This window comes from Carcharodon carcharias, chromosome 4, assembly GCF_017639515.1.
Source record: "Carcharodon carcharias isolate sCarCar2 chromosome 4, sCarCar2.pri, whole genome shotgun sequence".
NCBI lineage: Eukaryota > Metazoa > Chordata > Chondrichthyes > Lamniformes > Lamnidae > Carcharodon > Carcharodon carcharias.
Window position 1 is genome coordinate 141,602,433 of NC_054470.1, and position 22,891 is coordinate 141,625,323.

Genomic DNA, 22,891 nt, shown 5'->3' on the forward strand with positions numbered 1-22,891 from the left:
TCCAATTTCAACTAAAGTAAGCTCTGCCTGCTCATGCTGAGGACAACAGACAGAAATTCTGAAGAACACTTAAAATTCCAAAGCACCAGTGGAAAAAATAAGGACCACCGTTTAAAGAACTGCCTCATCTATGAACCACAGTGAAGGATTCATAATTAACAAATTCTCTATTTGCCTTTTAACATTGAATCTTAATTTAGCCAAAAATCGACCTCTTCTATGTTATAACTTGTATTTGGCATACTTATGTGTGTATGTTGCGACAGTTTACCATTTCAAAATATTTTCATATCTTTACCTGGGTGGGTTTTTAACACAATAAAAAAAACTGTTTTTGTGTTTAAACTCATGAAAGCCTGTTGGACTGAGTTCTTTCCCATCAGCATGTAGACGTTTAAGTACATACACTGAATTAGCACATTCAGCCTTGTAAATTTCGAAAAAAAACCTAATACAATCAACCAAGTGGGAGTCCTTGCACCTGCCCTCGCCTGGTTGCAACCCCCCATCCCAATAATTCAATCGCACTAATTCAAATCCTAATAATCCCAATAACCCCATTCCCAATAATTCAATTCCACTAATTCAAATCTCAATAATCCCAACAACCCAAATTCCAACAATCCCAATCCCACTAATTCAAACCCAGTAGCCCCATTCCCAATAATTCAATCTTACTAATATTCAAATCCCAATGACTCAAATCCCAACAATCCCAATCATGTCCACTAATATTCAAATCCCAATAGCCCCAATCCCAATAATTCATTTCTACTAATATTCAAATCCCAATAATTCAAATGCCAACAGCCTCACTCCCAATAATTCATTCCCACTAATGTTCAAATCCCAATAATTCCAACTCCATACCATCCAGCTCGCGCGCTCACCCTCGCGAGATCACAGTTTATGGTTGATCTGGCAGTTTGAAGATCTGCCAAACACCCCAAGAGACAGGGAAAGGGAGAGACTCTCCAGCGGCAGAGCCGAATCTACCGGAAACCGGGCCGGGGCTTGATTCACGTCAGCCGGAGGCGAGTACGCCGCCTCCCCCTTGGGCCTACTCCGGCCTGCGGCTGCTGTTCGGCGGCTACAGCGCGATGCCTGCTCTCGGCCGACGCCTGGCGACGTGGCTCGGGTGAAGAGATGGAGCCGGGAGAGCGAACAGGTGAGTCCGGCCTCGGCCCGCGTCATATGGCGCACAGAGTTCTTCAGGAAGGAGGAGAAGCCGCCTCCTCGCCCCGGCCCCAGGCTGCTCGAGGGCGAAGGTCACTCCTGACCCCTAGCCCCGGCCCGGAGAGCGAGGGTCACTCCTGGCCCCGGCCCGGAGAGCGAAGGTCACTTTTGATAGAGAGAGAGAGTGCAGATTCAGCCAGCAGTCCAGTCGATGCGATGACCCTGTGGGGTGCAGTATGTTCAGTGTCTGAACCTGAGCTACCTGACCCCCCTGCCCAGTGGGTTGTCCCCCAGATGCCAGAGGGCGAGGGTCAGAGGCTGAATCTGCCCAGGGGAGATCTTAATGTGTCAATATAGAGCAGTGTTTCCACGAGTGAAATCCATCAAAATATATATAAAACTTTGAAAGTATTGTACATTTTCTGTAAACATTACACCTAGTAAGTAAAATGAATAAGATTGGTACTAAGAACTTACTGAGAGGAGAGATATGGATTATACAATTAATTCCCCTCGTGCGGTGTTCCATTAATAAGTAGCACTGTGCAAACAGAATCGTAATAAAGACAAACCGCATCTTTGGTGTTGCATCTAAAGATACAGAGTATAAAAATAGAAATGTAATGACAAACTTTTGCATTGTTTTGAGCAATGGATTTTGGCAAGGGTATATAAACAATTGAAAAAGTGCAATGTAGATTCACCAGGGTGATAACAAGGAGACATAGGTAAGCAAAAAAAAACTTGTGTTAGAGCTTGTTCACTGGAAATAAGAGGATTGAGGGCTAGTAGAGGATTTCAAAATTGTGATATGGTAAATAGTCACTGAGATGTTAACAAGCGGACAGGTGACCGGAGATCAGAAGTTACCCCTCACCATTTCTGTATGTTTGTATGTATCCTGGGTTACCAGTTACACGCTTAACTATTCTGGATCTCAGCAATCTGAACTCAAAAAACTCTGACAGATTTTTGTGTAAAACCTCAAACATTCCATCACAGGTACCTGAGTAAATAATTAAAAATACCTGGGTAAATAATTGTAGTGTACTGTTTAGTCATTGAAAATAGGAGGCATTAGATTTGATCTCTTGTTTGTGTTGATCTGAGTCAGCCAGGAGTTAGGTAGGTGCAGCAGCTGACATCAGCACCTCTGGATCAGAGAAGGGAAAATTCAGTGTTCCTCTTCCTGATCTATATGCACTGACTGCTGCTGGGAAGTATGTGTTTATGAATATTGTGTAAGGAAATATCTGGCTTACTTCCAAATATTGTTGCAAATTTTATGAGTAGAATTCAGATTGTATTTGAAATGTATTTCTAGGTACACTGTTTTATTGTAATCTGTTGAACTAATAGAAATGGTCTTGGTTTTGCTTTTGAAAAAACTCGTGTTTATCAGTAAAGTGAGAAAAGTTCTTCATGGGTCAATGGATAGAATTGACTTTTTGGCAGGAAATTAGAGGAAGGCTACAAAATGGCTGGGTATTGTGATAAAATGAACTTTTTTTCAAATGAATGTGCTAGAATGGGTTTACTGGTCTTCCTCATCTGTACTTCTCTTGTTATCTAAGTAAATTATTTCCTCATTTTTCTTAGGTCAGTACTAACCTAATTGTGTTTAAATTTCCTTACAGTTGACTATGGCAGGGAGAAGTCAAACTCGTTTCCTGCCGGCTACTGTTCAGCCGGCATTGGGAGGCAATGTTTATGTGTTCACAAGTGGCACACCTTCAGAAAATGAACTTTCAGAAGAGGATGCAGAATGTTTTGAACTGAGACCAAGAGGAAAGAAAATACGAAGAACCACATCTAAAGATCGGTTGGATGATATTGTGTACCTGGTCCGGGAAATTAAAGAGGGTGACACCTTGAATGCACTTGCTTTGCAGTACTGCTGTACTGTAAGTGATGATTTGAGTCATAACGTAAAGGATTATTACAAAGAAGAGGTGGAAGGAATGGTAAAGAAAGCTATAGGCAGAAAATAGGATTGAAAATATATTACAGATGTAGAAGTAAAGGCACAGTACAATATGGTATAAAGAATATTCTTTTAAATTATGCAATGTCAAAACTGAGGGAAAGCAAGAATAAAAGTACCAAGTTCTTAAAGGTTCTATTGTAGAAAATGAGTTTTAGTGGCTGAAAAATGTGGCGCACTCCACTGTTTTCACCACTTTTTGATGAGTCCAACTCCAGAGGTAAATGAGACTTGCAGAGTTGTGTGGCAGTGCAGAAAGGAGTTCTAGTGTTGAGTTCTATAGTGCAGTGCTTTTACTTATGAAATATCACAAATTATTGTGGGGAGCACTATTTTAGGAAATGATTTTAGAATAAAAATAGAAAAATAAAAATAGACACCAGTATTTATTCCTCCAACACGAAATCAATGCCTGAAAATATGGGTAAAGTTTTGTAAACCTGCTGCATTTTTATTGCTTCTTTAAAAAATCAACACAGGACCCATCATATTTGATTTAGTGCTAGTTAAACATCATCATTATTTAACATAAATATACATATTTCCCTTTTCTCCCCATGACCATTAGCTTCTTTTCTCCCCAAGTCTTTACTTGCTTCCCTCTTAGGCGTTAAAATTGCCTCAGCTTCAGTAGCCACCTTTGGTAATATATTCCATATTCTAATAATCTTGTATATGTTTCTTTAGCTTCCTATTTTATATTTCTAATATAGTATTACCATTGTTGGGAGTACTATCGCCCACAAGGACCACCACCACTGCAGTACAACAAGGAATAGGCATTAAACATGTGCTTAGCAGCATCAGCCATATCCTCAGGAAAAAATAAGGAAAAATCCAATATTGAACATAAGACATAGGAGCAGAAGTAGATCATTTGGCCCATCGCATCTGCTCCGCCATTCACTGGGATCGTGGCTGATCTGATGAGCCTCAACTCCACTTTCCTGCCTTTTCCCCATAACCCTTGATTCCCTTACTGATTAAAAATCCGTCTATCTCAGCCTTGAATATACTTAACCACCCAGTCTCTACAGCCCTCTGCGGTAGAGAGTTCCGCAGATTCTCTACCCTCTGAGAGAAGAAATTCCTCCTCATCTCTCTTAAATGGATGGTCCCTTACTTTGAGATTATGCCCTCTGGTCCTAGATGCTCCCACAAGGGGAAACAACCTCTCAGCATCTAGTCTGTCAACCCCCTAAGAATCTTATATGTTTCAATAAGGTCACCTCTCATTCTTCTAAACTCCAATGAGTGTAGGCCCAAGCTACTCAACCTCTCCTCATAAGAAAATCCCTCTATACCTGGGATCAATCGAGTGAACCTTTTCTGGACTGCCTCCAATGCCAGTATATCTTTCCTTAGATTAGGTTATCAAAACTGTTCACAGCATTCTAGCTGTGGTCTAACTTGTGCCTTGTATAGTTTTAGTAAGACGTCCTTATTTTTATACTCCATTCCCTTTGAAATAAAGGCCAACATTCCATTTGTCTTCCCTAATATCTGCTGAACTTGTATGTTAGCTTTTTGTGATTCATTCACGAGGACTTCCAAATCCCTCTGTGCTGTAGCTTTCTGCAGTCTTTCTCCATGTAAATAATATTCAGTTTCTCTATTCTTCCAGTCAAAATACATAACCTCACATTTTCCCACATTGTATTCCATCTGACAAGTTTTTGCCCACTCACATAACCTGTCTATGTCCCTCTGTAGACTCTTTGTGTCATCTTCACCATTTGCCTTCCCACCTATTTTTGTGTAATCTGCAAACTTGGCGAGAGTACATTCACTTCCCTCATCTAAATCATGAAATGTATTGTAAATAATTGTGGCCCCAACATTGATCCCTATGGCACTCCACTAGTTGCAGGTTGCCATTCTGGTTATGCCCCCCACCACCACCACCACCTTATCCCAACTCTCTGTCTTCTATTAGTTAGCCAATCTTCTATCCATGCTAATATACTACCACCAACAGCATGGCTGTTATCTTATTAAGTAGCCTTACATGCAGTACCTTATCGAACGCCTTTTAGAAATCCAAATATATCTACTTGTTCCCCTTTATTGATCCTGCTTGTTACCTCCTCAAAGAATTCTTATAAATTTGTCAGGCATGATTTCCCCTTCATGAAGGCATGCTGTCTCTTATTGATTATATTATGCATTTCTAAATGCTCCGCTATTACAACCTTTATAATAGATTTTGCATTTTCCCAGTGACGGATGTTAAGCTAACTGGCCTGCTTTTTGTCTCACCCCCTTTTTGAATAAGAGCGTTACATTGGCAGTTTTCCAATCTTCTGTGACTTTTCCAGAATCTGAAGATTTTTGGAAGATTACAGTGTATCCACTATCTATGTAGTTACTTCCTTTAATATCCTAGGATGCAACCCATCAGGTCCAGGGGACCTATTGGCTTTTAACCCAATTAGTTTCCCTAATGCTTTTTCTCAAGTGATAGTTATTGTACTTATTTCCTCCCCTACTTTTGCCCCTTGATTATTCAGTAGTTATGGAATGCTATTAGTGTCTTCTACCGTGAAGACTGAAGCAAAGTATTTATTCAACTTCTCTGCCATTTCCTGGTTCCCCATTATTACTTCCCCAGCCTTGTTCTCCAAGGTGCCTATGTTCACTTTGGCCTCTCTTCCTTTTTATATATGCAAAGAAGCTCTTACTGTCCATTTTTATATTACTTGCTAGTTTACCCTCAAGTTTATTTTCTTCCTCTTTATTATTTTTTGGTCATCTTTTGTTAGTTTTTAAAACTTTCCCAATCTTCTGTCTTACCACTAATTTTTGCCGCATTGTATATATTTTTTTCAATTTGAAACTACCCTTAACTTCCTTGGTTAACCACGGTTGGTTTATCCCCTTCCAGAATCCTTCCTCACTGGGATATATCTTTATTGTGAGTCATCAACAGTCTTTTCTGCTAAGCTCCTTTCCCGGTCCACTCTAGCCAACTCTGCCCTCATTCCTTTGTAATTACCCTTATTTAAGTTTAACGCAGTTGTTCCTGACCCAGGTTTCTCACACTCAAACTGTGTGCTAAGTTCACCCATGTTGTGGCTGCTGTTTCCTTGGGGATCTTTACTCTTGAGATCATTTATTAAACCTGCCTCATTACACATTACCGGATCCAAAATAGCCTGATCCCTGGTTGGATCCACAACATATTGTTCTAGGAAACTGTCCCAAATACACTCGATGAATTCTTGCTCGTGTCTCCCTCTGCCAATTTGATTTTCCCAACCTACATGAAATTTAAAGTCACCCATGATTAATGTTCTGCTTTTTTTAAATGCCATCATTAAGTGCTGATTTATTCTCTGTCCTCCCATATAGCAACTGTTAGCGGGCCTATAGACCACTCCCACCAGAGTCGTCTTCCCCTTATTATTTCTTACCTCCCACCCATATGGATTCTACATCTTCCGATTGAAGATCATTTCTTGCTATTGTATTTATTCCATCTCATGCTAACAAAGCTACCCCACCACCCTTTTCTTCCTGCTTGTCCTTTTGAAAAATTACATACCCCTGAATATTTAGTTCCAGCTTTGATCTTGTAACCATGTCTCCATAATGGCTATAAGATCATAACCATTAACCTCTATTTATGCCGTGTAAAGAGCCATTCATTTTGTCTTTTTACCATTTTTTCCCCTTATCCCTATTTGCTGCTTTTTTTTTAATGTTTGTACACTCTGTCCCTTCCTGTCACACTGAGGATCATTACCTAAATAGCTGCCCTGCAATGCTGCAATATCCTTTTGCTTTGTAAGCCTGCATATCCCCTTTCCAGAACCCTCCCCCCCCACCTTAATTTAGTTTAAATCCCTATCTACAGCCCCAGTTGTTCGATTCGCCAGGACACTGATCCCAGCATGGTTCAAGTGAAGCCCGTCCCACCAGAACAGCTCCCTTCTACCCCAGTACTGGTGCCAGTGCCCCATGAACTGAAATCTATTCCTCCCACTCCAATCTTTGAGCCATGCATTTAACTCCTTGACTTTATTTACCCTATGCCAGTTTGCCCGTGACTCAGCTTTTAATCCCGAAAATATTACCTTGGAGATTCTGCTTTTTAATTTAGCTCCTAACTGTTCAAATCTTTCAGCAGAACCTCCTTTCTAGTCCTATCAATGCAGTTGGTACCCATGTGGACAACGACAACTGGATCCCACGCCTCCTACTCCAAGTTCCTCTCCAGCCCTGAGGAGATGCCCTTAACCCTGGCACCGAGCAGGCAACATAGCCTTCAGGACTCTCACTCATGACTGCAGGGAACAGTATCTACCCTTCTAATTATCCTGTACCAAACCACTACTATGTACCCATTTCCTCCCCGCACTTGAATATCTCCCTGTACCAGGATGCCGTGGTCAGTTTACTCATCCTCCCTTCAGTCCCCGCTCTTGTCCACACAACTTGCAAGAACCTCATAACTGTTGGACAGTTGCAAAGGCTGAGGCTGCTCGAACACTACCCCTGCAGTCACACCCTCCTGTCCCTGATCACAGACCAAATTTGAATTACCTAATCTGAGGGGTGTGACCACCTCCTGGAGCAAAGTGTCCAGATAACTTTCCCCCTCCCTGATGCAGTGCAATGTCTATAGCTCGGGCTCCAGCTCCTCAACTCTGATCCGAAGTTCCTCGAGCTGGAAACACTTACTACAGATGTGTTCGCTCTGGATCACCTTGATGTCCAGCAGCTCCCACCTGCTGGAGCAGCATCACATCATCCATCCTGCCATCGCTATCCCATTTAATTAATTAATTACTGTAGTATCCCTGCTCTTTACACTTGAAGAATCCCCCGCTCTTTACACTTTACTTTTTTTACACCAGTATCAATCCTATAGTTAACAAGCTATTTTTAAGAAAAAGAGAAAAAAAAAGACAAGACCTAAACACAAACTAAAGACCCTACTTTTACTTTAAAGCCTAGAAATACCAATCCTACTCACCAATCAGCTGCTCTCCGCACTCTTTTCTCTCTCACGCTCGTTAATGGTCTCTCGTCTTTCTCTCCGCACTCTTTAATGGCCTCTCGCTCCTGTCTCTCCATGCTCTTTTTTTGGCCTCTCGCCGCTCTGCACTCTTTAATAAACTCTCCCATGATTAATGTACTGCTTTTTTAAAATGCTGTCATTATCTGCTGATTTATTCTCTGTCCTCCCGTATAGCAACTGTTAGCGGGCCTATAGACCACTCCCACCAGAGTCGTCTTCCCCTTATTATTTCTTACCTCCCACCCATATGGATTCTACATCTTCTGATTGAAGATCATTTCTTGCTATCGTATTTATTCCATCTCGTGCTAACAAAGCTACCCCACCACCCTTTCCTTCCTGCTTGTCCTCTCGCCACTCTGTCCCTCTCTCATCCCACTAAATCACCTCTGGTGCCTCTCTCTCTCTGTCCACGCTCTTTAATGTGAGCCTTCTTATTATTGATCCACCAACCATGAAATGAATTTTAAAAATCCCTCCTTAACTTTATTCACAAGAGCAAGTTTTATTTTTTTACCAAGGCTTTCATCATAGTTACATCTTCTCATCTCAGGCAGCATCCTTGTAAATCTTTTGCATGTTACCATTATCCTTACTAAAATGGGGAACCCGGGGGAGGCGATAGCGTAATGGTATTGTCACTGGATTAATAATCCAGAGACCCAGAGTAATGCTCTAGGGACCCGGGTGTGAATCCCGCCATGGCAGATGGTGAAATTTGAATTCAGTCATATCTGGAATTAAAAGTCTAATGACCATGAAACCATTGTCGTAAAAACCCATCTGGCTCATGAATGTCCTTTAGGAAAGGAAATCTGAGTCCTTACCTGGTCTGGCCTACATGTGACTCCAGACCTACAGCAAGGTGGTTGACTCTTAGATGCCCTCTGTAATGACCTAGCAAGCCACTCATTTGTACCAAACTGCTACAAAGTCTCAAAAAGGAATGAAACTGGACAGATTGCCCGGCATCGACCTAGGCACCGGAACTGACAACAGCAAACTCAGTCCTGTCAACCCTGCAAAGTCCTCCTTACTAACATCTGGGGGCTAGTGCCAAAATTGGGAGAGCCATCTTACAGACTAGTCAAGCAACAGTCTGGCATAGTCATCCTCACGGAATCATACCTTACAGATAAAGCCCCAGACAGCAACATCACCATCCCTGAGTATGTTCTGTCCCACCAGCAGGACAGACCCAACAGAGGTGGCACCACAGTGGTATACAGCCGGGAAGCAGTTGCCCTGCGAGTCCTCAACATCAACTCCGGACCCCATGAAGTCTCATGGCATCTGGTCAAACATGGGCAAGGAAACCTCCTGATTACTAAGTATCGCCCTCCCCCAGCTGATGAATCAGCGCTCCTCCATGTTGAAGGCCACTTGGAGGAAGCACTGAGGGTGGCAAGGATGCAAAAGGTACTCTGGGTGGGGGACTTCAATGAACATCATCAAGAGTGACTCGGTAGGACCACTAACAACCAAGCTGGCTGAGTCCTAAAGGACATAGCTGCTAGACTAGGTCTGCGGCAGGTAATGAGGGAACCAACAAGAGGGAAAAATGTAGTTGACTTCATCCTCACCAAACTGCCTGGTGCAGATGCATCTATCTGTGACAGTATCGGTAGGAGTGACCACCGCACAGTCGTTGTGAGATGAGTCATATTGAGTCACATTGAGGATACCCTCCATCGTGTTGTGTGGCACTACCACCGTGCTAAATGGGATAGATTTCGAACAGATCTGGCAACTCGAGACTGGGCATCCATGAGGAGCTGTGGGCCATCAACAGCAGCAGAATTGTACTCACCCACCATCTGTAACCTCATGGCCTGGCATTTCCCCCATTCTACCATTACCATCAAGCCGGGGGATGAACCCTGGTTTACTGAAGAGTGCAGGAGGGCATACCAGGAGCAGCACCAGGCATACCTGAAATTGAGGTGCCAACCTGGTAAAGCTACAACATAGAACTACTTGTGAACCAAACAGTATAAGCAGGAAGTAATGGACAGAGCTAAGTGATCCCACGACCAACGGATCAGATCTAAGCTCTGCAGTCCTGCACGTCCAGTAGTGAATTGTGGTGGACTCACTGGAGGAGGAGAATCCACAAATATCCCCATCCTCAATGATGGGGGAGCCCTGCACATAAGTGCAAAAGATAAGGCTAAAGCATTTGCTACAATCTTCAGCCAGAAGTGCCAAGTTGATGATCCATCTCAGCCTCCTCCGGAGGTCCCCAGCATCACGGATGCCAGTACTCAACCAAATCGATTCATTCCACCTGATATCAAGAAACTGTTGAAGGAACTGGATATTGCAAAGTCTATGGGCTCTGACAATATTCCGGCAATAGTAGTGAAGGATTGTGCTCCATAACTTGCCCTGCCCCTAGCCAAGCTGCTCCAGTACAGCTACAACACTGGCATCTACCCAACCATCTGCAAAATTGCCTAGGTGTGTCCTGTACACACAAAGCAGAACAAATCCAAACCAGCCAATTACCGCCCCAGCAGTCTACTCTCGATCATCAGTAAAGTAATGGAAGAGGTTATCAACAGTGCTATCAAGCAGCAATTGCTTAGCAATAACCTGCTCACTGCCCAGTTTGGGTTCCGCCAGGGCCACTCAGCATCTGACCTCATTACATCTTTGGTTCAAACATGGACTGAAGAGCTGAACTCCCGAGGTGATGTGAGAGTGGCATCAATAAGCCCTAGTAAAATGAGTCACTGGTTGGTGTCATGCCTAGCGCAAAGGAAGACGATTGTGGTTGTTGGAGGTCAATCATAGGATATCACTGCAGGAGTTCCTCAGGTTGGTTTCCTCGGCCCAACCATCTTCAGCTGCTACATCATTGACCTTCCTTCCATCATAAGATCAGAAGTGGGGATGTTTGATGATTGCACAGTGTTCAGCACCATTCGTACTTCTCAGCTACTGAAGCAATCCATGTCCAAATGCAGCAAGACCTGGACAATATCCAGGCTTAGGCTGACAAGTGGCAAGTAACATTCGTGCCACACAAGTGTCAGGTAATGACCGTCTCCAACCAGAGAGAATCTAACCGTCGCCCCTTTACTTCAATGGCATTACCTATCACTGAATCCCTCACTATTAGCATCCTTTGACTAGAAACTGAACCGGACTGGCTATGTAAATACTGTGGCTACAAGAGCAGGTCAGAGTCTAGGAATCGTATGATGAGTGACTCACCTCCTGACTCCCCAAAGCCTGTCCACCATCTTTAAGGCACAAGTCAGGAGTGCGATGGAATGCTCGCTACTTGGCTGGATGAGTGCAGCTCAAGCAACACTCAAGCTTGACACTGTCGAGGACAAAGCACCCTACTTGATTGGCACCATATCCACAAACATTCACTCCCTCCACCAGCGACGCACAGTAGCAGCAATGTGGACCATCTACAAGATGCCCTGCAGGAATTCACGAAGGCTCCTTAGACAGCACCTTCCAAACCCACGACCACTACCATCTAGAATGACAAGGGCAGTAGATAGATGGGAACAGCACCACCTGGAAGTTTTCCTCCAAGCCACTCACCATCCTGACTTGGAAATATATTGCTGTTCCTTCACTGTCGTTGGGTCAAAATCCTGGAACTCCCTTCCTAACAACACTGTGGGTGTACCTACACCACATGTACTGCAGTGGTTCAAGAAGGCAGTTCACCACCTTCTCAAGGACAACTAGGGATGGGCAATAAATGCTGGCCTGGCCAGCGAAGCCCACATCCCGTTAGTGAATACAAATAAAAACAACCCTAGGATGTGAGCCATCAGGTCCTGGGGATTTGTCAGATTTTACCCCCTTTCGTTTTTCCGGCATTTTTTCCCTGTTTTTATTAATTAGCTTAATTTCCTTCCTCTTATTAACCCCTGGGTTACTCTCCCTTTCTGGTATGTAACTTGTGTCTTCTACTGTGAAGACAGACATACAGTATTTGTTCAATGTCTCTTCCATTTCCTCGTTCCCCATGATAATTTCTCCTGTCTCTGCTTCTAAGGGACCAATGTTTACTTTAGCTAAAGCTGACTTTTTATATGTAAAAATTATTGCAATTTTGTTTTTATGTTTTTGGCTAGTTTACTCTCATTCTATTTTCTCTTTTTACCAAGCCTTAGTGGCCCTTTGGTTTCTAAGACACTCCCAATCCTCAGACTTATCATGACTTGTAACATTATAAGCCTCATCTCTTAATCTAATACTATCCTTAACCTTCTTAGTAAGCCATGGATGGATCTTTCTGACTGAGCTTTTTTTCAATGGAACATATTTTTGTTGAACATTTTGAATTGTTTCTTTAAATGTTTTCCAATGTGTGTTTACCGCCATACATTTTAGTCTATTTACCCAAGCAACCTTAGCCAGCTCTCCCCTCGTACTTTTATAATTGGCTTTGTTTAAATTTAAGATTCTTAGTTGTGATTAAGTTGAAAATGACATATTTCAGTGTGGAATTCAATTGTACTAGCATCCCTATTATCATCTTTTACTATGACATTATGAATTAACCCTGCCTTTTTGCACAATACTAGATCTAAAATAGCTTTCTCTATTTGGTTCAACAACATGTTGCTCCAGAGAACTGTCACATAAGCACTGTGCAAAATAATTTTCCAAATCATCTTTGCTAATTTGAATGGTCCAGTTGATATGGAGTTTAATGTCCTCTATAATTATTACATTGTCTGTGTTACAAACTTCAATAATTTCTTGTTTAGTGCTCTGTCCAATGGTATAACTACTGTTAGGGAGCTTGTAAAGTTCTCCGCCAACATTTTCTGACCCTTGCTATTCTTAATCATCACCCATAATGATTCTACTTTCTGATTTTCTGAGCCAAGATCCTTCTTTCGAATGTCCTTATGTCATCCATTATTATCAGGGCTACCCCTCCTTTTCCATTCCGTCTGTCTTTTCTAAATATTTATTCCCCAATCTTGGTCACATTTTAACCATGTCTCTAATGACAATTAGGTTTAAACCATTTATCTATTTGTGCAACTGGTTCATTTATCTAATTATGGATGCTCTGTGCATTCAGGTAAAGTGACTTCAATTTTTTTTATGTACTATTCCCTGCATGGACCTTACTCTCTGAAACACTATTACTGTTAAATTTTCTGTCCCTTTCCTGTCCTACTCAGCTTATCTTTACCCACAGCGATATACTTTCCCTATTCCTCAACTTTTATCTCTGGATTTCTTCATCTCCCTTCGCCTGAACCCTCCTTCCCCTCTGTTAGTTTAAAGCTATTTTTTCCAGCTCTGAACATTTTTTTAATTCTTTCACGGGATGTGTGTCCACCCCTAATTGTATTTGTTCAGAAGGCATTTTAAGAGTCAAGCACGTGTCAGGAGTCACATGTAGGCCAGGTAAGAATGGCAGATTTCCTTCCCTAAAGGGGATTAGTGAACCAGATGGGTTTTTGCAACAATCGTCAATGGTTTCATGGTCATCATCAGACTTTTAATTCCAGATTTTTATTGGATTCAAATTCGAATTTGAAACCAGGATTCAAACCCAGGTCCCCAGAGAATTATCCTGAGTCTCTGGTATACTAGACCAGTAATAATACCACTATGCCACTGCCTCCCTTGGTAGTGCACTGTTATATTTGTATGCTCTGTCCCTTCCTGTCACACCCTGGTTACCATTATCCGTATTGCTACCCTGCACTATTTCCTTGTGTTTTCCCTATAACTTTCCAGATCTCCCCTCATGTGGAGACCCTGCCCCTCCCCCCCCCACAACCCACACTGTTTAGTTTAAAACCCCCTCTACAGCCCTAGCTATCGGATCCTCAGGACATTAGTCCCAGCATTACTCAGGTGAAGACCATCCAATTGGTATAGCTCCCTCTTTCTCCAGTACTGGTGCCAGTGCCCTATGAATTGAAATCCATTTCTCCCAAGCCAGTCTTTGAGCCATGCATTCACCCCTCTAATCTTAGTTACCCTATGCCAATTTGCTCTTGGCTTAGGTTATATAATTAGTTAACAATGGTAACTACTGAAGTTTTTAGCATTTGTTACTGTGGCTTTCATTAGTATGTAAATTAAACTAGATCTGATTTTAAAAAAAATTGTTGTGGTGAACTGTGAGGTTACATGCTATAATTAGCACCTGATCTGTTGACTTGCATTCCAAAAAATCATCTTCAATGGTGAAGCCTACTTAAGTCAAACAAAATTCTAACTCTTCTGTTAAATGTTTGTCCTATCATTCAGTACATATATAATTCAATGGGATTCTCTTCATTATTATGTTAATTGTTCTAGCTGACAGTACAACAAAACTTGTAAAAAAAAAATTTTAAAGCACTTGTAGTGTAATAAAAGACCCCACATTATCATACAAAAAATTCACATTATGCCGAAGAAGTAGAAATTACAGCAGGAGACCAAACGCTTGGTTAAGTAGGTAGTCTTTAAGCAGTGTCTTAAAGGAGTAGAGAGGTGAAGAGGCTGAGGTTTGGGAAGGAACTCCTGAGCTTTAGGGCTGAGACGGCTGAAGGCACAGCTGCCAGTGGTGGGGAGGAAAAGTGGGAGATACGCAAGAGGCCTGAGTTAGAGGGTTGTTGGGCTGGAGGTTATAGAAACAGGGAATGGCAAAGCTGCGGAGGGATTTGAACATGCAGATGAGAATTTTAAACTTGAGGCATTGGCAGAACAGGAACTAATGTAGGTCAGCAAGCACAGAACGACTAAGTTTGTTTTTTTTGGCAAGTTTAGGATGAGCTCTTCAATTAAAGTATCTCTTATAAACCCCAACTCCTCCATGCTCCAATTTCTATAATTGCTCACCACCCCATTGCTTCCTCTACCCTTCACCCTCCCCCTGCCACTTTCACCCCTATACCCAACTGTCTCAGAGAATTCCTTACTATTTTACTTTATAATATCATAACCTCTCAAATTCCTTACTTTCCTGATCCAGTTATTATTCCTGTTGTGCCCGCAGCACCCCCCCCCAAAAAACAATATCCTTACAATTCAAAAATCCCATTCCAACAAACCAAGCAGTCTCAAAAAAGAACATAAGGACTAGGAGCAGGAGTTGACCGTACAGCCCATCGAGCCTGTTCTGCCGTTCAGTACAATGATGGCTGATCTAGGACTTCAACTCTATTTTCCCACCATTCCCCATATCCCTTTATTCCCTGAGACCAAAAGTCAGTCTATCCTGGCCTTAAATGTATTCAACGATGGAGCATCCACAACCAAGACGTAGGTAATTCCAAAACTTCACAACCCTTTGAGTGAAGTAATTTCTCCTCACCCCAGTCCTAAGTGATCGGCCCTTTACCCTGAGACCGTGCTCCCATATTTTAGACTCCCCAACCAGCAGAAACAATCTCTCAGCGTCAACCCTCTCAAGCCCCTTCAGAATTTTGCAGGTTTGAATGAGATCTCCTGTCATTCTTTTGAACTCCAGAGAATATAAGCCCAATTTACTTAACCTCTTATCACAGGACAACCCCCACATCCCAGCGACCAATTTAGTGAACCTTTGCTGTACTGCTTCCAATGCAAGTATAGCTTGTCTTAAATGTGGAGACCAAAACTGCGCACACTACCCCAGATACGGTCTCACCAAAACCCTGTGCAGTTGTAACAAGTCATCTTTATTTGTGTATTCCAATCCCCATGCAATAAAAGCCAACATGCCATTTGCCTTCCTAATTGCTTGTAGCACCTGCATGCTAACTTTCTGCATTCCTTGTACCAGCACATTGAAACATAGAAACTAGGAGCAGGAGTAGGCCATTTTGCCCTTCGAGCCTGCTCCGTCATTAAGATCATGGCTGATCAACCAATTCAAAAGCCTGCTCCCACTTTCTCCCCATACCCTTTGAGCCCTTTCGCCCCAAGAGCTATATCTAATTCCTTGCAAACATAAAATGTTTTGGTCTCAACTACTTTCCCTGGTAATGAATTCCACAGGCTCACCACTCTCTAGGTGAAGAAATTTCACCTCATCTCAGTCCTAAATGGTCTAGCCCATATCCTCAGACTGTGACCCTGGTTCTGGACTCCCCCACCATCAGGAACATCCTTCCTGCATCTAGCCTGTCTAGTTCTGTTAGAATTTTATAGGTTTCTATGAGATACCCCCTCATTCTTCTGAACTCCAGCGAATATAATCCTATTCGACTCAGTCTCTCCTCATATTTCAGTCCCACCATCCCAGGAATCAGTTGGGTAAACCTTTACTGCACTCCCCTTATAGTAAGTACATCCTTCCTCAGATAAGGAGACTAAAACTGCACACAATATTCCAGGTGTGTTCTCACCAAGGCCCTGTACAATTTCAGCAAGACATCCCTGTTCCTGTACTCGAATCCTCTGGCTATGAAGGCCAACATATCATTTGCCTTCTTTACCACCTGCTGTACCTGCATGCTTACCTTCAGCGACTGGTGTACGAGGACACCCAGGTCTCATTGCACATTCCCCTCTCTCAATTTATAGCCATTCAGATAATCTGCTTTCTTGTTTTTGCTACCAAAATGGATAACCTCACATTTATCCATATTTTACTGCGTCTGCCATGCATTTGCCCACTCATTCAGCTTGTCCAAATCACACTGAAGCATCTCTGCATCCTCCTCACAGCTCACCCTCCCACCCGGCTTTGTGTTATCTGCAAATTTGGAGATATTACATTTAATTCCCTCATCTAAATCATTAACGTATATTGTGAATAACGGGTCCCAGCACTGATCCCTGCAGTACCCCACTAGTCACTGCCTGCCATTCGGAAAAGGACCCGTTTATTCCTACTCTGTTTCCTGTCTGCCAACCAGTTTTCTATACACTACCCCAATCTCATGCGCTTTAATTTTACAAGCCAATCTCTTATGTGGGACTTTATTGGAAGCCTTCTGAAAGTCCAAATAAACCACATCCACTGGTTCCCCCTCATCAACTTTACTAGTTACATTCTCGAAAAATTCCAATAGATTTGTCAAGCATGATTTCCCTTTTGTAAACCCATGCTGACTCTCCGATTCTGCCACTGTTTTTCACATGCTCAGCTATTAAATCTTTTATAATGGACTTTAGAATTTTCCCCATTACTGACGTCAGGCTGACTGGTCTATAATTTCCTGTTTTCTCTCTGCCTCCCTTTTTAAATAGTGGGGTTACATTAGCTACCCTCCAATCTATAGGAACTCTTCCAGAGTCTGTAGAATCTCAGAAGATGACCACCAATTCATCCATTATTTCTAGGGCCATTTCCTTATGTACTCTGGGATGTAGATTATCAGGCCCCTGGGATTTATCGGCCTTCAATCCCATCAATTTCCCCAACACCATTTCCCTACTATTACTGATTTCTTTCAGTTCCTCCCTCTCACTAAACCCTGTGTTCCCCAATATTTCTGGTATGTTATTAATGTCCTTCTTTGTGAAGCACATCCAGGTGTCTTTGAACATCAACACTTACAAGTTTCACCTCCGAAAAAATATTCTGCTTTTCCATGCTTATGACCAAGGTGAACAACTTCACAATTCCCTATTTTATACTGCATCTGTCATCTTGTTACTCACTCACTTAACCTACCTATGTCTCTTTCCAGCCTCTCTGTGCCCTCCCCACAGCTCACTTTTCCACCGAGCTTGGTATCATCAGCAAACTTTGGTACATTACTCTCTGTCTCTTCATCTAAGTCATTAATACAGATTGTAAACAGCTGAGGCCCCAGCACTGATACTTGCAGCATCCACTATTCATTACCTGCCAAGTTGAAAAAATCTCGTTTATGCCCACTCTCTGTTAACCAATCCTTTATCCAAAAACAATATTTTTTAGTGTCTCTATGATTTAACTCCAGGGTTGCACAGTGCTGTGTCCTAGAGATTAATCTTCAATTTCTGGAGCCTCCAGGCCAATCCTGGAGTGTTGTTAACCCAATTTACACCTTCCTTAGCCCACGGGTCCTGGGATCACAGAATCACGCAGTGCAGAAGAGGCCCTTCGGCCCATCGAGTCTGCACCGACACGTGAGAAACACCTGACCTACCTATCTAATCCCATTTACCGGCACTTGGCCCATAGCCTTGAATGTTATGAAATGCCAAGTGTTCATCCAGGTACTTTTTAAAGGATGTGAGGCAACCCGCCTCCACCACCCTCCCAGGCAGTGCATCCCAGACTGTCAGCACCTTCTGGGTGAAAAGGTTTTTCCTCACATCACACCCTAAACCTCCTGCCCCTCACCTTGAATTTGTCCCCTTGTGACTGACTCTTCAACTGAGGGGAACAGCTGCTCCCTATCCACCCTGTCCATGCCCCTCATAATCTTGTACACCTTGATCAGGTTGTCCCTTAGTCTTCTCTGCTCCAATGAAAACAACCCAAGTCTATCCAATCTCTCTTCATAAACTTAAATGTTCATCCCAGGCAACATCCTGGTGAATCTCCTCTGAACCCCCTCCAGTGTAATCACATCCTTCCTATAATGTGGCGACCAGAACCGCGCACAGTACTCCAGCTGTGGCCTCATCAAGGTTTTATACAACTCCAACATGATCTCCCTACTTTTGTAATCTATGCCTCGATTGATAAAGGCAAGTGTCCCATATGCCTTTTTCACAACCCACTAACATGCCCCTCTGCCTTCAGAGATCTATGGACACACACGCCAAGGTCCCTTTGTTCCTCAGAACTTTCTAGTGTCATGCTGTTCATTGAATATTTCCTTGTCAAATTACTCCTTCCAAAGTGTATCACCTCACGCTTTTCAGGGTTAAATTCCATCTGCCACATACCTGCCCATTTCACCATCATATCTATATCTTTCTGTAGCCCAAGACACTCAACCTCACTGTTAACCATCTGGCCAATCTTTGTGTCATCCGCAAACTTACTAATCCTTTCCCCCACATAGTCATCTATGTCATTTATATAAATGACGAATAATAGGGGACCCAGCACAGATCCCTGTGATACGCCACCGGACACTGGCTTCCAGTAACTAAAGCAGCCTTCTGTCATCACCCTCTGTTGCCTACAACTAAGCCAATTTTGAATCCACTTTATCAAATTACTCTGTGTCCCATGTGCATTTACCTTCTTTATAAGTCTCCCACGTGGGACCTTGTCAAAGACTTTGCTGAAATCCATATAAACTACATCAACTACACTTCCCTCATCTTCACACCTGGTTGCCTCCTCAAAAAATTCAATCAAATTTGTTAGGCATGACCTCCCTCTGACAAAGCTATGCTGACTATCCCTGATCAAACCTTGCCTCTCCAAGTGGAGATCGATTCTCTCCTTCAGAATTTTCTCCAATAGTTTCCCTGCCACTGATGTGAGACTCACTGGTCTGTAGTTCCCTGGCTTATCTCTACAACCCTTCTTAAATAGCAGAACCACATTAGCTGTTCTCCATTCCTCTGGCACCTCCCCCATGGCCAGAGAGGAATTAAAAATTTGTGTCAGAGCCCCTGCGATCTCCTTCCTTGCCTCCCTCAGCAGTCAGGGACACAAATCATCTGGACCTGGAGATTTGTCCATTTTTAAGCCTGCCAACACCTCCAATATCTTGTCACTCCCTATATCAATTTGCTCAAGTTGGACTTGAACTCAGAGCTAAAAGCAAAAAACTGTGGATGCTGGAAATCCAAAACAGGAACAGAAATACCTGGAAAAACTCAGCAGGTCTGGCAGCATCAGCGGAGAAGAGCACAGTTGACATTTCGAGTCCTCATGACCCTTCAACAGAACTAAGTAAAAATAGGAAAGGGGTGAAATATAAGCTGGTTTGTGGTGGGGAGGGTGGGGGGCATGGGTGGTTGTTGGGACAAGCAGCCAGTAATAGGTGGAGATAACCAAAAGATGTCACAGGCAAAAGAACAAAGAGGTGTTGAAGGTGGTGATTTTATCTAAAGGAATGTGCTAATTAAGAATAGAAAGCAGGACAGACAAGATACAGATAGCTCTAGTGGGGGTGGGGTGAAGGAATATTAAAAGGTAGAGATAAACAATGGGTGGGAGGGGACTGGACAAGGGGAGAGAGAAGGGAGTCAAGATAGTGAGAAATGAGTTCCGTGGGGCAGGAACAGGCTGACACGATCGGTCTGCTGGGACAGTCCTGTTTGTGGATTTTGGGTAGGAGGTAGAAGTGGGCCGTCCGAGGCACAAATGCTATAATTGCAGCCCCCATCTCATCTACTATAACCCAGTGTTACAACAGAACTATTCCCTTATAAAAGATCTTAACCTCTGTCTGACTGCAGACAGCGCCACTGGTTCCCATTGGAGACTTCTAATCTTAAAACAAAGTTACAAGTTGACTTGTTGTGAGTTCATTTTGGAAAAATAAAATTAGGGTTTCAGCAATGCATCTGGACATAACAATCAAAACGATGAAAGACATTTTTATTTTTCCTTTGCAAATACAGAGTAGCAGAGTCTAAGGTTACGATCTGAATCTTGAGAAGCAGGAAATGATGGAAGGTCAAAATGTAGGCATAGAAATCTCACCTACAGCAAATCAAAGTGAGTCTGTAAGAATCAAAAAATTGATGTAATATTTTTGACAGGAGCAACTGATATTTGCTGACTCATTATTTAGAGAATCTTGATTTCGAGTATCATCTAATACATTTAATAAATAAGTGCAGTTGCTTAGTTGAGATTGAAATACACTTTAAGACACCTACCAGCTTCGATGTTAGAATTGCAATCTGAATGATGTCATGCATTTACCTCACCTACTGACGATGTAGAGACGTAGATTAAAAGCTTTTAGAATAAAATGAGCATACTGTCCCTAGTATGATTTTTTTGTTGCTAAATATTTAAATTTAATTTTCAGGTTGCAGATATCAAAAGGGTTAATAATCTTATCAACGACCAAGACTTTTTTGCTCTCAGATCTGTAAAGATTCCGGTGAAAAAGATCACTCTACTAGGTGACACACACAGCCCAGTCAAATCAAGACTAGTTCCATGTCCTGCCTTGGAATCTAATGCACAGTTTCAGGAATCTAGTCTAGGTGTAGACTCCTCTTCATCAAATGAAAATGCTGATAACTTTCTCCGAGAGGTTGATAAAGACATAGAAAGGATAGTGAAGTCAAATGACAGTACTAGGGAACATTTAAATGAAGTTGTTTCAGCATTATCTACACAACCATTTTATCAAACAGCAGATCGGAAAATTTTGCCACGAAAAGATCCCCATTATGGAGCTGACTGGGGCATACGCTGGTGGAATGCAGTGATGATAATGTTAGTAGTTGGAATTGTTACACCTGTCTTTTATCTACTCTACTATGAAGTCCTGGTAAAGGTTGAGACAAGCCATCATTCTACTGTGGAATCAACAAACCTACCTGTCACTCAGCCTGCACAGCAAGAGCCAAAGTATAGCTATGAAATGAATCCCATGAAAAGGACTAAAATGGCCTCAAAGGCGTCCCTTGAGCATGTGAACTCAAAAGTTCACATGACTGTCACCTGACCACAACCATCTAGCACACAACATTATGTGTAGTGCAGGTGTAAAAGGACTATGTCCAATGACCTCTAGTCGTAATGGAGAGGAACTGAGGAAATTGCATCATGCTACAAATGTTCATATTTTCAACACAAAAATGAACCAACTTTTGCAAAAAAAATTGATAGACCAGTTAAGACTTGCCTTCCGATGTCATGGGATGAGGTAACATTAAAAAGTGACACTGACACTGAATTTTCTGAATTTAAAGTGACTAAAATGTTGTGCCTCTGTCAACTGATAATATATAGCATTAATAATTAAACTTTGGTTCATATTGTAGTTCCAAACAGCAGTTTTGAGTCATTCTTTAATCAGTGTCTTCCTTTAAATAACTATACATGATCCTGATTATATTCGTGAAATACATTTCTAAGCCTGGCATGATCAAGATTTCTTCTGCGGTCCAGCTATTTTCTTGAGTTAAAATACATTAGCTATTGAATTGCAACTCTATTTGTGTTTCAGGATTCTGTAAAATTTTAATATGTAATTTAAAATGTTAAAGCTTAAAACGAGTGTCAAAAATATGCATTTAGCATTATCATCATCTCCCCTGTGTTTTCTTTTAAACCAGCTCATTGATATTCAGTGTAGCCATGCAGTGATTCCTCTTGAATACTGCTTTCCTGTTAAATACAGAAATGGTAACACATTCTAAATATCACAGCACAACATGTTGTCTTAATACTTCTTGTTCATATAAAGGAATTCTGTTGCCTAAAAATTAATAGTTTTAATATAAAATGTATTTATTGACTATTTACCATAGTTGAAACATGCTGATGTTTTGTTTGTGTTGAGCTGTTGAAAGTTAGTGTTATATTTAACAGCTATTGATTCTGTGGATTAAAGCCAGAGATCATAATTGTGAAGAAAAGATCAAATGATCCTAAATAGCTGATATTACATCTCAAAATGTGGCTGTTGAAGAATGAAATTCCAACATTTACACCAGTTGTATTTTCTTAAAACTTTGTAACAGAATTGTATTCTTTAGGAATTTATCATTACATTTAAAATAAAAATTGAAATCCTTTTATGCACAATGCATTTCTCATTTTTATTTAGTTTGGAATAAATATTCAGTGAGTAAATAAATTAGCTCCAACATTACTAGCATTGGGAAGACACTCACCAGTACCCTCTGTCATTGACTCGGCCATA

The 22,891-nt window shown here is 41.9% G+C and overlaps 1 protein-coding gene across 2 annotated transcripts; it reads left to right on the forward strand.

Annotated features, from left to right (window-relative positions):
* Positions 1–888: 888 nt before the first annotated feature.
* On the forward strand, positions 889–22,766 carry lysmd3 (LysM, putative peptidoglycan-binding, domain containing 3). Of its 2 annotated transcripts, none has more exons than XM_041186504.1 (3): positions 889–1,168; positions 2,814–3,140; positions 21,041–22,766. In XM_041186504.1, exons 2-3 carry the CDS (start codon positions 2,820–2,822, stop codon positions 21,686–21,688), a joined length of 969 nt encoding a protein of 322 aa, XP_041042438.1. In that variant the 5' UTR covers positions 889–1,168; positions 2,814–2,819; the 3' UTR covers positions 21,689–22,766. The 2 variants fall into 2 exon arrangements, with proteins under 2 accessions (XP_041042438.1, XP_041042439.1); XM_041186505.1 differs by having other exon boundaries at positions 891–1,168; positions 2,814–3,080.
* The last annotated feature ends 125 nt before the right edge of the window (positions 22,767–22,891 follow it).

Bases quoted from the DNA above. Each gene is read 5' to 3' on its own strand.
- lysmd3 (XM_041186504.1), top strand. From the start codon at position 2,820: ATGGCAGGGAGAAGTCAAACTCGTTTCCTGCCGGCTACTGTTCAGCCG. The intron at 3,141-21,040 runs GTAAAGAAAGCT...TTTAATTTTCAG, and splicing joins AAGAAGAGGTGGAAGGAATG to GTTGCAGATATCAAAAGGGT.